Genomic DNA, 20,281 nt, shown 5'->3' with positions numbered 1-20,281 from the left:
CATCTGTGTGTCACATTTGCAATGCAAAATATCACGGCTCATCCATCTGCAGCCACAGAGGAGAGGAAGTTGTATTCATAAGTGTCCTTTTATTCACTTAGGATTCTGTCTGTAGTACCACCATATTTGGCTGTGATTATCTGCAGTCATTTGTCATGTCAATAAGTGAAGTAACTTTAATATAGAACACTTGAGTACAAATGTTTTTATTATCAATTAACATAATTGATAATCATCTTGGGCATTAATGTTAGGATATAACTAAAAGCAGTCCACAGATTTCAGCAGCGGTGTGTTTGACTGGGAGTCTGACACCATGTAGTGAAACTGGGAGAAACCAGGAAGTTTGTTGCATGCTGCACCTGGAATGAATGAAGAGAAAAAGCAAAGTTATATTACTGCTGTCTGGACAAAAACATTTTCCCCGACAAATTCTTGCTCAGTGTTGGACATTTAGTTGATCAATTCAGTTTAGTTCCAAGAGATTAACAAAATACCTTTTGGTGCTTCTATCTATCATTTAACCAAGAACTTGAATATAGTCTCACAAAACTTATTTTTGTGGGCAAAATTCATACGCCTCTAGCTCAATAGCCACAATTTGATTTCCCTACATTCAACAAGGCCAATGCTACTTTGGCATGTGTTGTGGCCGTCTTTGGCAGCAGCTAAACGGTTGGTATTTTTGAATCCAAACACTCACCATAATGGCCTGTTGTGTTAGCACAGATGATGGCCCCAAAGAACTCTGGGTAATGCCTCTTGATTCTGGAAATGGTGGTCTTGCAGGCTGATGAGGGATCTACCCCTGCCCTCATCAGCTCTACAGCCAAGAAACTGTTGGCAGGAAAACATGGAGAGTATGAGGGGAGCTCCTTCAAAGCCACCAAATCAGATGAACAGCCATGAACGGTTTGTGCTAACAATAATTATAGCATTAATTAAGCAAGAGGGATGAATGCAAGTTCAACAAACTACACATCTAAAGAGGATTGACTAACTTGATTTGATATTGCAGCAATGTATATATTTTAAATAATCTGAAGGCTTATTTAAATTGTGTTAATATGGGGTGTAGTGTAGGTAAACACGTTCAACCCTTAGTACGCTCACACTGAAATCTGTGATGCGTTATTTGAATCTCCAGAATGCTTGAAGATAACTGGGCAAGGAAATTTAACCACACATTAACCCTGGCCCTATTTTGGGCCTTTAAAAATGTTCACAACGTGCTGCAATCTTGTAGATCAGCTATTTTCAAACAGCTGAAATATAAAATGGGGTTTAACTGGTTAAGAAGAGTAATGGCCCTTTCTCCCTAAACAACCTATGGTATGTTCTAGGTCAGTGGTTCCCAAACCTTTTCATGTCAAGGACCCCCAAATTGACACTAATTAGCCCGCGGACCCCCATTTGAAAAGATATTCCAGGGACCCCCCATAAGAGAAGATTTTTACGGCTCTAGCAGTGATTCGCAACCCGTTTAATTTCAAAGACTCCCAGTTTGACATGCATTAGTCTACGGACCCACATTTAATGGCATTTCTATCTCTGGGCACCCGCTTCGACTGATATCAATGGACAAGACCGCAGTTATCAGTTCAGATCAGTACGATTGTTTGACGAGTATGTGCATGCCTGCGACTGATAAAAAAAACCTGACAGGATTAAGGTTGGCGAACATGCGTCAATATTAGGACCGCGCTGCGACATGCTTGTGGTTAAGTTTAGGGGAGGGTATGAGGAGGCTTGCCATTTTCAGTAGGCTCCCAGCATGTCCAGTAGACCTGAATAGACCGATAAGATCGGTTAACGTGTCATCAACGCCAATCGCAGCCAGTAGGCTCCAGACGAGCCGATCGGCTAGATAAGATCGGCGTAATAAGTAACCTACTGGGAATTATCGGTTGATTTTCGGTCGAAACGGCTGTACAATTTATATTGTAAAATCAATGTTAATTTAACTCAGAGTGTACAAATGGAACCATTAGGGTCCATCTGGTTCCATTTGTACACTCTGAGTTACAGACCCATAAAGGTCCATTCCTAATTATCATTTAGCTGGGGACCCCCTGGAACTCTCTCAAGGACCCCTAGGGGTCCCCGGACCCCACTTTGGGAACCACTGTTCTAGGTACCCTTGAGGCTTCTCTCCCAACTGCTCCAGTAGAGCTGCTCATTTGCCATCTGTAGGAGACTGGTTGTACTGGGCCATTCCCAGGTGTGAATGTATCTTTACTGTCGGAGCAGAAAGCAAAGTGCTCCGAAGCGCTTCACCTGCATTCACAGCAAACCTTCCCTGGATAGAGTAGACTAAAAAAAAAACACTTCTGCATTGTGTTATTTTCACACCCCAGAAACCAACAAGCACATTATTAGAATGTAAAGTCTTTTTTTGGGATGTACAAATGGCATTTTTGGGGCGACTTAACTCATATCTTGTCACCAAATGGTGGTAGTGTTTGCAGTGAGAGGGCTAATGGCAGAAATAAGCCATTATAAATTCCAAACCACAGGTGACATAGTCACCAAGGTTCTCTACAGAATAGTCCTTCCATCACAGAAAAATCTAATTTGGCGTTTACTTTTCCTTTATTTGACTCTTGGTCACTTGAACCTGTGTCACTGTCAACATATCCTTCCCATGTAATGATCTAAGTTCAAAGAGAGACATTTGTTTTGTGAAGGTCCAATGGTCCTGGAACCAATGGAAGATGATTCTTCTGATTCAATGTTTACCTGGGAAGGAAACGCATCATCACATCTCCGTCTCCTGTGGCTGCGGCGCCCCCTGCAGTGCTGTCAGCATAGGCCCCGGCTCCAGCGATAGGAGAGTCCCCTACACGCCTGTAGGATGGGAACATCCACAAATACAGTAGGATACCTTAGTTTGCACTAAATTCTACCCACATATATTATGTTTTTTCTTTGCGGCTATGACTCTGAATAATACATCATCCTCCATAGCCTATAACAGTGGTTCTCAAACTTTTTAGCTCGAGTCCCAGAAGAGAAACTTTATGTCTCCCCAGGATCCAAACTAGTGAAAACATCTACAACTTAAGCTTGCAATGTGAGCTTGTAGATCTGCTATTTTAACTACTAAAGTTTTTTTTAAATGTAATTTCTTAAGAGTCCTGTTTGGGAATCACTGGTATCAAATAACAATATTGAAAATATGCACTATAAAACGGCATTGACAAAATCCTTGCAGCAGCGTCCATGCTCAATATTTCACAAAATGAGTTAATGTGTATATAGTTGGTGGCTCAAACTTTTTTTTTAAAGTATCTTTTCAGTACCCTGGGATTTTGTGGTTTGCTCCATTAGTTGACGTCCCAGCTGCCACACCACCATCTGCACCCATTGCAATCATCCCTGGTATAACAATATAAAAACAGTTTAAAAAGTGAATTACTGTTTTCCGTCCTACCAGGACCACTGTTCTTTTCTGCCCTACCAGGAGTACTTTTCTATAGTACACCTGGGTTTCTGTCTTGCTAGGACCCCAGAACTTTGATTTTCTATCTTACAATGACCCTTAGTACCGCTGGTGGTCCAACCTGCAGTATTTAAGAACGTATACTGACTTTCTGTCCTACCAGGTAATTACTAGGGGTGTAACGATATAGTAACTATCAAAATATCGATCTCAATTAAAAAAGTATATCGTTAATTCGTTATGTAAACAGCAAATATCGAATCGTATCGTTTTGCAATGTAAATAATAAATTATACCAATACTAAGTACTTGTGCATTGTATTTAGCAATTTTAAGAAGAAAAAAGAAAAAGATGGGTTCAATTACTTTTCCATTCCATATAGTTATAATTGGTTTATCGAAAAATGTGTGTATTCTCTGTGTTCATGTCAGGGCGTGGGTTTGTTCAAATACAATGTCCATCAATTTGCCAGAGAATCACTGTTTACTCATTTATAGCCATAACAATACATCTTTCCCTTAAAAAACCTGCACTATCCACAAGTTTCACACATATTTAATGTATTTGCTAAATAATTACTGTATCTATTTCAAATCATTGAATCGTATCGCCATAATGAACCAATATCGTCCATGTATCGTATCGTCAACCATCGTATCGCTGTTAAAATGTATCGTAACACCGCTAGTAATTACAGTAACTGCATGCACCTTATGTCCCTGATTTGATAGCTTCTGTATAGTAGTGACAAGGATACTAATTGCATGCAGTAAATATCCAGGTTTGATTTATATCATATCCTGATGGGGTAAAATGGAATCTTTAAGACCAGGATTGGTCTGGAAAAGCTACATAACAGTTAGTAATGAGTAAAGGTTGACTCCCCCCACATACAGTAAAACCTACCAATGGTGTCATGGCAGTGTATGTCAATGTGTCTTTGTGTTGTGCTCTGTCTCAGGGTGGGTTTGTAAGGTCCACAGTACTTGGATGGATTGGGAAACACGTTCTGTTGGAAGACAGAGAATATATGAAAGCCATCATCTTTCATTTTCGACTCGTTTCCACAACTCCTGGAATGATGTTAATGTGGTGGTGCACACATGCACCGCAGAATGTCACTCCCCCAGACAATTACTCAAATTTGATGAGCTGTGACGAAACAAAAGCCATTGTCATCAAGCATTTCAGCTGTTACACAGCACGGCCAGTTAAACGCCACAGCAATAAATTAAAACTGAGCTGGCAGTCTCGTATTGTTTGGATTAAACGCACGGTCAATTATGTACGTCAAAAAATAAAGACCCGCCCTTTAAACTTTGACTACCAAAGCAGCTTGATCTTGAACAGTATAATATAATACAGTCAAGGTATAATATAGTTTGCTGGGCTATTGAGCTCCTTCACCATGGCTGCTGGTTGAGAGTGGAGTGCTGTGGGTGGGGTGTAATTTGAAATGGTTTTTTGAACTGAAACGGTCTCATTCACTGCAAGAAAGAGGTTCTTTTCTGCTCTTGTGTGATCCTTGGTGCCTCGTATACAAGCTAAGAGGTGTGAAGGATTCAGTAATTTGTATTCCACTTATATCGTTCACAAGTAGACTGGTATCGGGGTGAATAGGTTCAATGATTAATGTTCACACGGCACTCACGGAAAATGAGTTTTTGTAGGTCAAATTCAGATTTTGCCACTTGGTCAATTAAGATATATCATATAAAATAATATCAATATAAAATATACAGTACTTTAGCCCAGCTCCTTAATTGTACTTGGCCTACCTGTGTTCAAAGACATTTTAAAATGCTGTATAAAATACACACCTGTGACAATGTCACAGGTATGTATACCGCATTATCAGTATTACTATGCCAAACTAAATGTAAGATTTTGTTGTACATTTTTGAGTGGTGCAACCACTCCTATAGACCTATGTGTGTCCCTGGCTGTGTCCGAGCACGAAAATAGCGTTTGGTTGGTTTACACAAAGTGTCACTGTTGTGCAGTCTAACACTAACACACACACACACACACACTGTATGATGATTTTGTGTGTGACAGTACAGTACAGTAGATGGACCCCCACATCGTAACTCTGTCATTTCTCGACCATTTCGGACGCGGGGCGGCTCGCTGGAACCGGGCCGCCCCCCTGGGCGCGTTCCTGTGGGTCTGGAACTTCCGGGGATCCCCCGGGGACCCCCACACGGAGTTGCACCACTCACTTCACACAGTTGTGATTTTTATATTAAAAAAAGTGTAGCAGCCACCTTATTTTGCAGGCAGCCAGGGACTGGCTTGTATTAATAGTAACATTATTAAGTGGTGCAACCACTTCATTAAGTAGCTTTGTGTGTCCGTGGGTGGGTGGCTGGCTGGGTCTGTCCGAGCACGAAAATAGCGTTTGGTTGGTTTTCACAACAAAGTGTCACTGTTGCGCAGCCTAACACACACACGCACACATTATATATGATGATTTCGGGTGTGACAGTACAGTATAGTGACAGTACAGTAACTGTCATTTCTTGACCGTTTCCAACGCGGGGAGGCTCGCAGGAACCGGGCCGGTACCCTGGTCGTGTTCCTGTGGGTCTGGAAGTTTCAGGGACCCCCGGGGACGCCCACACGGAGTTACACCACTTACTTTACACGGGTGTGATTTTTTTAAATAGATTTTATTGGACTGTCACTGTCTATGATTTTCATGTTGCTCTATATTTGGTAACAGTTGTATCAAAGGAATGAGCTACACAAGGCCATGATTTACAGTAATTTTAGATTAGTGAAGCGTTTCTTGTCTTGCTTAACAAGTTTAACAACTCCCTTTATCTGTTCTAAATTCACTGTAACCACAGCCTTTTGGGGCTTATATGCTTTAATTTGGGGGCTCAAAGCAGACTTAAAAGTATTTTCAGCCATCTGGCGAAGGCCATTCCTGCACCGGAGGGGTTTGATTATACCACCGATAACAGCCAGTTAGGATCAACAAGTCTGTTTCATGAAGGTGTGCTCATGCATTATTCATACAGCTGTCTGTTTTATTCAAAGTTTCACAGATGTGAAAGGAAAACCTTTGACAAGTTTGCTGAAGAATGATTATAAAAACACAGGTAAAGTTGGTCAACAATAACCTCAGCAACATGTTGTTTCCCCTTTCTTTTTAATTAGCCGGTTTAAAAGTAAAAAGGGATAGTGACTTCATCTTGGCAACCTACTGCTGTATTTTATTTTAATTTGTTTGCTTGATGCACACCTGTGCCTGATTCTTTAAATCCTGGACTATGACAGATACTTTCACTTTTGAGTGATTTTGAGTTTATATTATAGTGATGAATTTTGTTTGTATTGGGAATTTACCTGTGAATGTGTATAGCAGAATAGTTTTTTTTTTCTAGTAGCACGCACACCACAAACTTGCCGTATTGTGGGTATATAATGGTTGCATTCAGAACTCCATCCAAAGTTGCTATTTATCCATGGTATGGCAGCATACTAATGTAATTCTAGAAAAGAGTTTGACTTTTTAAAAGAAGCAACAATGTGGCTCTGAAAAGCTTCACATCCAACACCAAAGTTATCTTTGTGCTGACTGCTGGAACAGGCCCACTGATTCCCCAGTTTAATACCAGTCTTTTAAAACCTCGGCGCCTGGAGCCAGGGAAACGGGTATGGATAGAAAAACACGCACCTTGCGATAATTGGGTTGGCAGTTCCCCTTCAGCCACTGTGTGAAAATATTCATGGATTTGTTGGTAGCCAGGTCCTCTGCAATAAAGCCCATGTTCTCAGCAAACAAAGAAGCTAGAAAGGGGAAAACATAAAGTTGAGATAGACATTGACCTTGCATTTCAGAAAATACAAAGGGGTGTGTGTGTGTGTGTGTGTGTGTGTGTGTGTGTGTGTGTGTGTGTGTGTGTGTGTGTGTGTGTGTGTGTGTGTGTGTGTGTGTGTGTGTGTGTGTGTGTGTGTGTGTGTGTGTGTGTGTGTGTGTGTGTGTGTGTGTGTGTGTGTGTGTGTGTGTGTGTGTGTGTGTGTGTGTGTGTGTGATTCTGTTAGAGTAAAGTGCAGGTAGGAGTGAAAGGAAAATGTTATTGGTTATTAAGTTTTAACAGTTTTTGGTTTCAATTGGTTTAATTTGCACTAATGCTAGGACATCTTTCACTTCAAGTTCTGACAAGCGGTCAAAGTGCCAAAAAGGTTGTGGTCCTCGTGTGTGTGTGTGTGTGCTTGCGTGCGTGCGTGCGTGCGTGCGTGCGTGCGCAAGTAGTGGGGGAGCCCCATGGGAAAGCTGAGAGGTGGTGGGGAGACGATAGGAAAGCTGAAAGAGAGACGGTGTAGGAGAGACAAAATATAGGGAAGCTGAAAGAGACAGGCGGAAGGAAGGCTGAGAGAGACAGTGTAGGAGGGACAGGCAGTAGGGAGACTGTGTAGGAGAGGCACAGTAGGCAATCTGAGAGGGAGATTGGAGGAGAGAGACCGTAGGAAAGCTAAGAGTAGAACACAGGAGAGAAGAATACAGGCAAGGCCCTGTTCTAATTCATTGCAGTGTGTCTACAAAAATGGCAATTTCCAGACAGAGGTGCTTGCCAAGAAATAAATCTGTATAATAATACAAAGGATCCCATGTAACAGGATGACAGCAACTCCCAAGAATACACACCTTTAGTAGCGTGTTCTACACTTCAAGTTAGGGTCTTAACTCTTAACCATAACGGCATTAAAGGAACACGTTTTCTCCATACAGTATATTGCTCCTCACGAACGCTCACTATTAGATGGTACCATTTCTGTCTACTTGCTCTGTTCCTCAGTGGTTGGCTGTGGATTTTTCCTGGTGATTGACATCACAGTCAGGGATTTTAAGCTAATGGATCGGAACATATGTCTCTTCCTGGAATGTACTAAAATAGTAGCTATGGTTGATGTTTTTCCATCTTATTCTACTTTTAAACTCCTTTTGTCTTTAAATGACCTTATAATGCACGTGAATGTATGTATTAAATGTGTCTATAATAAATATACTGTACTTGCCTTGCAAAACTTGAAACAATAAATGTAAAACCTTATCCTCTACTAAAGACAAAAGACGTGTCTAAATTTCACCATGTCAAAGAATGCTATTTATCGGTAGCTGTGACTGTTCTTATCAGGCAGTACTCACACCGTACCTGACTCTCCCACTAGCAGTGTGTGATGTGTGTGTTCCATCACAGCTCTGGCAACTCCAATGGCATTCTTGATTCTCCTCAGGTCTGCTATGGCACCGACCTCCATCGTATCTCTGCACAGTGCACACAGCACACAGTAACTAGTGATTCTCAAGCAGTGGGGCCAGGGCTCATTAGGGGGTTGTGGGACGCTCTGATTGTGGACCCGAATGTGTCCCTTTTCTAAGCGAACATTCAGTGAAAACATGCAACATGCAATGCGCGTAGATCAGCTATTTTCATGTTGAGGGAAACAGGTGGGGCCAAAGTACAGACCCCTGGGGGTCACTGGTCAACAAAATCCTTAATTGAGTCCTTCTCAAGACCATAATTTCATGGTTCTCGCTCTCTTCCCTGCAATTTTACTTTGTCTTAACTCTGTATTGTAGGATTTCTCCAAAATATGAATGCAGTGTTTGAGATCAAAGCATTACTATATAATATATTAAGTAATATGTATTTCATGTGTATGTGTGTATTCATGGACACTAAATACACCAGATTTAGCAAGAAGACTAATATCCATCCATACAGAAAACAAGCAACCTTACAAAAATATACACATATACAGACATCAGTAAAAAAGGCCTAGTTTTAACCCAAGAAAACCCTACATTTTTTTTTCTATTTAAAAATGTTAACATTATGATCCATACTTTTAGCTGGACCTTAGAATTTAATTAGCTGAATGGGTGGTATTCTGTCCCCAAATAAATATATATATATATATATATATATATATATATATATATATATATATATATATATATACACACACACACAGTAAATAGGTGGGGGTGACTCCTGAACCTGATTGCACAGGTTCAGAATACAGGAGTTTGAGGTAACAAATCATTGAATAATCTCCCTCCCAGGTTACCCAGACTTTAACCAAGCCAAACCCACAGTTAAACCACAGCATTTTAACCTTGTACCCAAAACTGTGTAAAAACAAAACTGAAAAGCAAATAAATAAATAACTATTTACCCATGGGGATTAATGAAGGTAATCTTCTCAATTACTAAGCAGTCATGCTGCACGCAGTCAGTGTACTGGAATGACTTGAAATGAAGTTTAGAATAATCACTGAGAGGTCTGCAATAAAGGGATATAATCAACCAGTCTGGAACAAATTTATTTATATCTCTTAGGCTTAATGCTGATTAAAACTAAATCTCTTGTAATGTAACTTCATTTGACGGTAACAGAATTTGTAATCCACTATTTCCCACCACACATAATCATCCACTGTATCCTAAGTGTCTGACACAAATGTAATGGATTTTGGTACAACCGACCTGCTCTGCAAGTGCAATGTGTCGTTTGTATCCACTAGAGGGTGCTTGTGTTCACAAGTGAAATAACAAAAAGTATGACTACATAATATTTCTACTGTGTTGTTAGCATGAAATAATGTGAAAATGCAGCAACTTTTAAAATAATATTTGAAATTATTTCTACAACGCAAGTACCATATGTCTGATGCTATCCATTTAAAAGTTGACACAATGTATTTCTCATTCACACATGGACATTTTGATTAAATGTTGCACCCCTACTGTTTTTGCATTGTGTGGACCAGAGTGTAGGAGTAGGAGAGTACTAGTGACACGCTTTGATCTCGCCGCAAAGCGGGTGCCTATGGGCTATAGTTCCAAACATTGCTCCTATGGCTGGAACTATCCCTTTGAGATAGAATGAGCACTTCCACATTCCATTGTTACAATGGGAGTCAACGCTAGTGTCGCCACTCTCATACTATATTACTCTGGTGTGGACCACATTGTGCTACCAAAAAACACAAAACCAAAAACAAAACAACCATCCCTGGCTTTATGATCAGAGCTAGTATAGGGCTGTCAAAGTGAACATGATATTGCCAGAACACATTATTTTTTACATTACATTAAAAAGGGTAATGTTCGCCTATTTTTGCGAAAATATTAATCAGGTTTTTAATCAGATCTCTATTTTAAGGACCATCTACTCGTGCTTCTTTAAGCTAAGGAAATCTGACTATTCTTGTTTCTGACTGATTTGTTATGTTATGTTAAGTTATTCATGCTTTATTTTTCCATACCTAGCCTACTGTTTATGCTGCTATCAGTCAGAGCTCCCTTCACCTGGTGCAGAATGCAGCTGCCAAATTTTTAACAGGCACCGAAAAATATGAACATATTACTCCAGTGCTAGCCAAATTACAATGGCTGCCAGTTTTATGCCATATTGGTTTAAAATGTTCACTGATCACATTTAAAACTTTAAATGGCCTCACTTCATATTGCAGAAATGATTTACTGACTCCCTATTATGCCTGTGGATGCAGCTCTGCTTGGTTATGTGACCAGGCTTTGTTGTCAAGAGACTGTGGAACACTCTTACCTATTCATATCAGATAGGCAGGCTGCACCAACAGTAGGGGAATTGCAGTAATTGGTTTAATCACTTCTAACCTGGCATCCCCATATTGGACATAATTATTATATATGGGCACATTTTCTCATATCTTCAAAAATAGTGAAAATAAAGAGATCTACCACCTTGTAGATTAGCTAGTTTTGTTTATGGTATCTTCCTTATCAATCTAACTATTTAATCTCTTTCCTTACACCATGCCTGTATTGCTGACATGAGTGATCCATCTGGCCAATTAGCATGACTCAATGTTCCGAGTACATTTAACATCTTGTCAATTAAGTTCATTGATTTTGTTCTATATCTTTTTTATAATTATATTAATTGATTTTATTTTCTAATTAATAACTAAAGTGTTGATCTCCTAACCCATTCTGTACGGGAACCCCTTTTGGTGTTTCAAGCATTGTGTTATACTTTAGCTATTGAAAAATAGCAGATCTACAAGGTCATAGCTCGGCACCGAGTCCCACACTACGAGCTTGTAGATCTGCTATTTTTGAAAAATCGTGAAAATGTGGCGCAAATCTTTGAATATATATTCTTTCAGAGCGAACGTTTTTAACTCCAATCTTTGCTTCTGGGACGTCACTGGAACAACATATTTTCAGATGGGGGTCGGTGGCCAAATACATATATTTTGGGGGTCCTTGACATGAAAATGTTTGAGAACCACTGACATAGAAACATGGGTTTTTCAGAAAACTGTCAGGATGACATAGAAGACATTTGTAGAATCTTCCTCATAATCAGGGCTATTAAAATACTACTCTGGGAGCAGAAACATGCCTATCTGTCTTTAAGTAGCCTTTTCATCAGTGCATATTCTACATTTAAATGTTTGAGATTATCACTGTCCTGCGGAAACCTTGTATGTGAGAAAAAAAAAGTTTGTTGATGTAGTTATTGTTTATTCACAAGCTCTTTTAATCGATTCATGTTTATAAAACCCACAGACTTAACCAGCTTCAACCAAGCATCCCTATTTTGGGCATGTTATTATAGTAAGGCCAAAAATTACAAAAAAATAAAACTAGCAAGAATTTCTGATATACAATCTCACAATAAAAAGTATAAAATAGCCTTTAATATATATATATATATATTAGGGCATTAACATAAAATTTGATTATTCGACTAGCAAAACGGTAGTCGACACTGTAAATCAAAAATCGAGTAATCCAACAAAAGTGCAGGCGTGCGGCATTATTAAAAACAAACGGCTATGCCGCGCGATCATAGTTATAATAGTCGCGATGGAGTGAAGTAGTTGATCATCTGATTCATAGCCTGCTAGCTAGCAAACCTAGTATGTAATCATAACCTCCTCCTAGCTTGTAGCTCCTTCTAAAGACCAAAGGAACTGTGGTTGTAACTTGAATTGAATTGAATTGAATTGAATTGAATGAAAAACATTGCATCGTTCATTCCTCCTCCTCCCCGCTCCATTCTCCACTCTGTGTGTTCTGTGAACAACGTAACATGCTATGCTGTGCCGTAGAAAGGTCTTGCGCATCAAAAATAGCAGATCTACAAGCTCACAACGCGTCCATCTGTGAGTCATTGTGGACTTGCAACTTTGATTTGACTTGTAACAGCTGATGTGAATTTCGGCCAATCAGAGCGGCATTCAGAGTAATCTAGTAAGAGAGTGGCGACACTAGCATTGACTCCCATTGTAACAATGGAATGCGGAAGTGTTCATTCTATCTCAATGGGATAGTTCCAATGTTTGGAACTATAGCCCATAGGCACCCGCTTTGCGGTGAGATCAGAGCGTGTCGCCACTCTCTTACTATTCCACTCGGCCTGCATTCAACGGCTCTGTTTTGCAGTTAATCCTTCACTCGCTGGCCGTTTCAGAACACAGCGTTTTAATGCTTGATTGGATGGAAAAGAATATCATATTTTACCACCGAATAATCGTCTATAAACCGATTTTGATGGTAGTCGAGTCGACTATCAAAATTCACGTTTGGTTGATGCCCTAATATATATATATATATAATAAAAGATGAAACGTGGCGATACAGTACAATGTTTCTGCCCAACAGTGAGGACATTAACAACACCACCATGTTGTGGCTGATGCTCACCCGTTCATGATCATGGCGTCCAGAGTGCTCTCTCCTGATTCGTCAGGACTTCCTCCATAGCCCACGCTGCCGTCACATTGGTCCACTTCGCAGCGAGCACAGCCTTTCTCCACCGCGTCCAGCACTGAGCCGCCCGACTGCAGGGTGCTCCACGCTGCACAACAGTGATGGAAGTTTGACTTAATGGTTAATGTGGTTAAACGCTAACGTGACATGGATGCGTTCCAGGTCTCAATGGATTAAGTAAAAGTGGCAAGACCAGAAATACTCTGTCTCATACTCAAATTAAAAGTCCAAGTATTGGCAAAAATAATAATACTTGCAGTGCAATACGTAAATGTAGTCATTATGTCCCATTTACTCTACAACGTGTCTGTTTGTTTTTTGACTAGTCGAAGGATAAAATAGGGCTTAAGTGGTTAATGTATAGTATGTAATAGTAATAATCTACAGTAAGTCTGTATACTAAAGTAACTAACATTTTCAAACAAATAATTGCAGTGGAGTCAAAAGTAGGCTTCACTACTCTGAGATGTAGAGTAAAGGATGTAGGCGATTACCTTGTGTTGTCATTGCTTACTGTAAATCGCTCTGGATTAAGAGCGTCTGCTAAATGCCTAAACTGTAAATTGTAGTAAATACACTATATAAAGTATCGAAAAAGTAATAAATGTAATTTGAAATTAAGTACAGATAGAGTACTGAACAGTGACGCACATTGTAATGCTACTATAGTCACTTGTGTACTGCTGAGAAATATTTAACCACTATAGTGTTCTTAATATAGTGTGTACATTCGTCGAAAACTCTTAAGAGTTAAATTAGCATTGATTTTACAATATAAAAAACAAATACAAAAATTAAAAATGCCATTAAATGGGGGTCTGTAGACTAATGCATGGCATGGGGGTCCTTGAAATGAAACGGGTTGAGATTGAGAATCACTACTACAGCCGTAAAAATCTTCTCTGGCATATCTTTTCAAATGGGGGTCCGTGGGATAATTAGTATCAATTTGGGGGTCCTTGACATGAAAATGTTTGGGAACCACTGGATTAAGGTAGTATAGATTATGTGGTTAAAATGTTATTGTTTTATCTTATATACTTCCTTGAACATGGGTCTATACATTGTAGCTTTCTCATAATAGAACCGTTTGTAGTGCCTGTTGGCTGTTGGGACAGATGAGATGACCAGGGCACCATATTAAAATAAGCTGAATGTAGACTATGTAGAGAGCTGCACTCTTTATCTGATGATATTAAACACCTTAGCAGACACCTAAAAATGAAAAACTACTATCTGCATGCCATGCATATTAATGTTCAGAATCTAAAAGTCCAACATATTCAGATGAAGTGATCTCCTGTGAAAGGTTATCAGCATATACCGGTAATCACTTTGTTAGCCATTTATTATAGTTGATTTAAAGGTAAACTGTTTGTAGAAAAGAAATGATCATGTTATCAATAATGTATCATGCATTTGGTAGCCACAACATACAGTCTTTCTTTAGTTTACATTAATGCACAGTAAATACAAAACAGTGCACCCTATTACTCACTATGCACTGTTACTGTGTACTGTACGGACATGGTGAGTCTGTTATTACTGTTACTGTGTACTGTACGGACATGGTGAGTCTGTTATTCTGTTACTGTGTACTGTACGGACATGGTGAGTCTGTTATTACTGTTACTGTGTACTGTACGGACATGGTGAGTCTGTTATTCTGTTACTGTGTACTGTACGGACATGGTGAGTCTGTTATTCTGTTACTGTGTACTGTACAGACATGGTGTTACTGTGTACTGTACGGACATGGTGAGTCTGTTATTCTGTTACTGTGTACTGTACAGACATGGTGTTACTGTGTACTGTACGGACATGGTGAGTCTGTTACTGTGTACTGTACGGACATGGTGAGTCTGTTACTGTGTACTGTACGGACATGGTGAGTCTGTTACTGTGTACTGTACGGACATGGTGAGTCTGTTACTGTGTACTGTACAGACATGGTGAGTCTGTTACTGTGTACTGTACGGACATGGTGAGTCTGTTACTGTGTACTGTACGGACATGGTGAGTGTTACTGTGTACTGTACGGACATGGTGAGTCTGTTACTGTGTACTGTACGGACATGGTGAGTCTGTTACTGTGTACTGTACGGACATGGTGAGTCTGTTACTGTGTACTGTACGGACATGGTGAGTCTGTTATTGTTACTGTGTACTGTACGGACATGGTGAGTCTGTTACTGTGTACTGTACGGACATGGTGAGTCTGTTATTGTTACTGTGTACTGTACGGACATGGTGAGTCTGTTACTGTGTACTGTACGGACATGGTGAGTCTGTTACTGTGTACTGTACGGACATGGTGAGTCTGTTACTGTGTACTGTACGGACATGGTGAGTCTGTTACTGTGTACTGTACGGACATGGTGAGTCTGTTACTGTGTACTGTACAGACATGGTGAGTCTGTTACTGTGTACTGTACGGACATGGTGAGTCTGTTACTGTGTACTGTATGGACATGGTGAGTCTGTTATTGTTACTGTGTACTGTACGGACATGGTGAGTCTGTTATTGTTACTGTGTACTGTACGGACATGGTGAGTCTGTTACTGTGTACTGTACGGACATGGTGAGTCTGTTACTGTGTACTGTACGGACATGGTGAGTCTGTTACTGTGTACTGTACGGACATGGTGAGTCTGTTACTGTGTACTGTACGGACATGGTGAGTCTGTTACTGTGTACTGTACGGACATGGTGAGTCTGTTACTGTGTACTGTATGGACATGGTGAGTGTTACTGTGTACTGTACGGACATGGTGAGTCTGTTACTGTGTACTGTACGGACATTGTGAGTCTGTTACTGTGTACTGTACGGACATGGTGAGTCTGTTACTGTGTACTGTACGGACATGGTGAGTCTGTTACTGTGTACTGTACGGACATGGTGAGTCTGTTACTGTGTACTGTACGGACATGGTGAGTCTGTTACTGTGTACTGTACGGACATGGTGAGTCTGTTACTGTGTACTGTATGGACATGGTGAGTGTTACTGTGTACTGTACGGACATGGTGAGTCTGTTACTGTGTACTGTACGGACATTGTGAGTCTGTTACTGTGTACTGTACGGACATGGTGAGTCTGTTACTGTGTACTGTACGGACATGGTGAGTCTGTTACTGTGTACTGTACGGACATGGTGAGTCTGTTACTGTGTACTGTACGGACATGGTGAGTCTTACTGTGTACTGTACGGACATGGTGAGTCTGTTACTGTGTACTGTACGGACATGGTGAGTCTGTTACTGTGTACTGTACGGACATGGTGAGTCTGTTACTGTGTACTGTACGGACATGGTGAGTCTGTTACTGTGTACTGTACGGACATGGTGAGTCTGTTACTGTGTACTGTACGGACATGGTGAGTCTGTTACTGTGTACTGTACAGACATGGTGAGTCTGTTATTCGGTCATATAACAATGTTGTTGAAAACCCATAATCTACCAGTGGTGGAAGAACTACTTTAATATATAAAAGTAGCAATACTACAGTAGTACTCTGTTAGTAAAAGGCCTGTGTTCAGAATGTTACTTGAGTAAATGTAAAAAAGTATTGGCATCAAAATATTATATTTTTATTTAAAGCCTATACCAAAAGTACAATGTTTGAACATGGCAGATATACAAGCTCACAATGCGTCACATTGCGACACGTTTTTTGTGTAGGCAAAATTACTAGTAGTAACTAAAGTTTGCAAATTATTAGTGGAGTAAAAAGTGCTTTTTTTGCCTCTGCACTGTCTGCAGTAGCTGGAGGAGACGTATAAGATAATTGGAAATACTCCAGTATAAGCACATTGGAGGGAGCGGTGGCCGAACGGTTTGCGGAGCGGTCTTGATACCGGAAGGTCGCCAGTTTGTATCCCCGGACCGGCACGTTAAAATTACCACCGCTGAAGTGCCCTTGAGCAAGGCATTGAACCTCAACCATGAAATGTTCTATGAGCAGGGTCTGGCTGTAAACAAGTCCCGAGCTTAGTCCATTCACCCTGGGTAAACAAAGAACTTTGCTTTGCTTTGCTTTTCTTTGCTTTTGCACCTCAATGTTGTTATTAAGTAGGCTACAGTACCAGGGGTGCCCAAAAGGTAGATTGTGATCTACCTGTAGATCACAAAGGCTGTGCAGGTAGATCACATGACATGCCCCTAAAAAATATTTAATTTAAATATAAATATGTATTTATTTTGTCACCTGCCACTTGAAAAAGTGCCTGTCAGACTTTGTTTTCAAGAGTGTTGCACACAGTCATCAGTACTAGCATTGTACAGTTATATATATATATATATATATATATATATATATATATATATATTTTTTTTTAAACCATACCAGTTCAATTTCCTCCCCTCTATTCCTCAAGTGCGCCACTAGGTACAATTTTAAACAATTTTCAGCCATGGGATAATACTGTTCTTTAGTGGGTAGATCTTGTTGAGCTCGTCATTTTGAAATTAGCTCGCAAGTCAAAAAAGTATGGCACCCTGGACTTAGCATATACTAGACAACTTGGTTACCGGTACTTCCCACCACTTTAATGAATCTACAAGCTCACAACGCGTCGGCGTAGCATGTTATGCAGATCGGGTATTTCATGCGCGCGGACCGCGGACACTACGAATTATGAATACGTACGTACCTGCCGCTGTTGCGTCTTTGAAGGGCCACGTATTGATAACAAGAGGTAATAACGCGTGTCCAAATGAAAAGAGTAAAAGAAAAAACAGTGATGTCAACATTTTCACTTCAAGTTAAAGTTATACTGCCATATTCTAGCTGCATGTTCGTCTTCGTTCGGTTTTCATCCAATCAGTGCGAACGAGCCCATCTTCAGCAATCGACCTATTGTGCAGCAAAATAAGCTTATAACAAATACTCTGCACAAAGAAACGAACAACACACACTTTTAGTAATACATACAACACAAACACAACTCTATGACAACACTTCTGACTTCCTTATTTTTGTCACTCAGTGGGCGTTACTGTTAATTAAAGGGACAGTACGTGAAACTACATGGGTGGGCATCATGTCACTGCAGGTCATTCAGTTCATGGTTTCTCAACTATTAGTCTAGTAGCCAGCCCATAGAGCCCCATTGTGAACCCGGACATGTTGAGTACACCAAGGTTTTATGTTAGAAATGTTTAGTATGGATCCCCAGCATGTAGAAACTGCCGGATGCTAACTTTCATATGTAGAGCAATTTTCATAATTGGCATAATATGTGACCATACCAATTACAACCTATAGAAGGCAAAATATTCAAAATGTCATCATGCTTTATGTAGCATGTGACATGTCAAACTAGGGGGTTTTCATGATGCTGAATCCATTCCAAGCATTAGTTTTGGAAGAAAAACACTCATTGGGCTAAAAACGGCCAATGCCGTCATCACAAATTGATGATGTCAGCACATTTGGGCATGGCCGTTTTAAGCCCAATTAGTGTTTTTTTTGCAAAACTAATGCTTGGAATGGATTCAGCATCATGAAAACCCCCTAGTTTGACACATCACATGCTAGATAAAGCATGATGACATTTTTAATATTTTGCCTTCTATAGGTTGTTAATGGTATGGTCACATATTATGCCAATTATGAAAATTGCTCAACATATGCAAGTTAGCATCCGGCAGTTTCTATACATGCTGGGGACCCATACTCAACATTTCTAACATAAAACGTTGGTGTACTCAACATGTCTGGGTTCACTTTTTGGCTACTAGACTATATGGAAATAGTGGGGGAAAAAAAGAAAATCACACCTGTGTGAACTGAGTGGTGCAACAATACTGTGTGTACGTGTGTGAGAGACGCTGTGCAACAGTGCCATCCAGTGGTATTGCTGAGGTGTTTCAGCTGTCCGTGCTCAAACAGAGACATACATGCAGGGACACACATAGCTACTTAATGGAGCGGAGGCACCACTCAAAAAATCAACGAATCCTACATTACTAAATGTATGTTCAGGGACCACATGCAATACCTCCACGGACCACCAGTGGTCAATCGTTAATGTATTATATATTTTAGCAGAGAGGTATCAAAACAAGCGATAGTACAAAAAATGGAATTCCCTTCCAGGCATGCCATATGGCAGTGCATTGACACTACATAACACCTGCTGGTTTTTGGATGTTCCTTTCTCTGTCTCCTGGAATGATGTATTCCAGGGGAGGAGGCAGAATTTGCCCAAGAACAGAAAACGGTTGATAGAATGGGATTGTCTCATTTCATAACCAATATGAACAAAGAGCAGTCCCGGCAGGAGAAGAAACAACAATAGCCTATAACCTTGAGAAGAACATGTCTACTGCTTTTACATTATTCATATGGAAAATACAATTTTCACTTATATTTTATTCATTGGTTTTACCTTAAACAACGACGAGTCGTTCTTTTGACACGGCATCTGATGGAGAGTGAACAGATGAGAGACTGACTGTGTGTCATTACTTTTACCTGTGTTATTGAGTGAAATCGCCCTTGCATGATAACTTCATCAATCCCCAGGGCTGTTTGTGGCAGTAAAGTCATTTCAGAAAGTCCTTCATAGCTGTTTGAAAATGTAAAGACAATGTCACCGTTGGTGTGAGTAAAGCCAAATTTATACTTTGTCATATGACAGTGTCGCACGGCAAAAATAGGCAATCTACAATTAAGCTCACAACAAGCTGCAGATTGGACACATTACGAGCTTGTAGATCTGCCTTTTTTGGCACGCGACACAGTCGTACGAAAGAACATAAATAACAAGGTATAATAGCATCACAAGCCCATCATGTGGACATGTGGGAATTCAGGCCACTACTTTGTGCCATATTATTGTGTGATGGGTGGTATATTTACTGACTGCATAGATAGATGCTGACCAGCTATGTTGCTGCAGGCTGTACAAATAACACACTATCATGGCATTAGCTGCAGAAGTTCAATGTTGATATGTGGTACATAAAACTGACTGCTTCTACACAGATACTTTTCAACCTGTTCATAGACTATTTTTTCCATCACTTTCGAGATGGAGCTAAGAATAGAAA

General features: G+C 40.2%; 1 protein-coding gene across 1 annotated transcript; it reads right to left on the bottom strand.

Annotated features, from left to right (window-relative positions):
- Positions 1-47: 47 nt before the first annotated feature.
- Positions 48-18,186, bottom strand: aga (aspartylglucosaminidase). The gene is made up of 9 exons (XM_079503756.1): positions 17,878-18,186; positions 13,160-13,313; positions 8,609-8,721; positions 7,129-7,241; positions 4,350-4,452; positions 3,303-3,378; positions 2,740-2,847; positions 704-837; positions 48-362 (listed from the first exon to the last, which is right to left on the bottom strand). Exons 1-9 carry the CDS (start codon positions 17,975-17,977, stop codon positions 262-264), a joined length of 1,002 nt encoding a protein of 333 aa, XP_079359882.1. The 5' UTR covers positions 17,978-18,186; the 3' UTR covers positions 48-261.
- Positions 18,187-20,281: the final 2,095 nt, after the last annotated feature.

Source organism: Electrona antarctica (assembly GCF_951216825.1).
Source record: "Electrona antarctica genome assembly, chromosome: 1".
NCBI lineage: Eukaryota > Metazoa > Chordata > Actinopteri > Myctophiformes > Myctophidae > Electrona > Electrona antarctica.
Note: the sequence above shows the minus strand (reverse complement) of the source record. Positions and strands in the feature narration are given on the sequence as shown.

Coding starts and splice junctions, on each gene's coding strand:
- aga (XM_079503756.1), bottom strand. CDS start 17,977: ATGTTGACATCACTGTTTTTTCTTTTACTCTTTTCATTTGGACACGCG. Junction 7,242..8,608: donor ACTGCTAGTGGGAGAGTCAG/GTACGGTGTGAG, acceptor TCCCCTTTCTAG/CTTCTTTGTTTGCTGAGAAC. Junction 3,379..4,349: donor ACACTGCCATGACACCATTG/GTAGGTTTTACT, acceptor TTGTTATACCAG/GGATGATTGCAATGGGTGCA.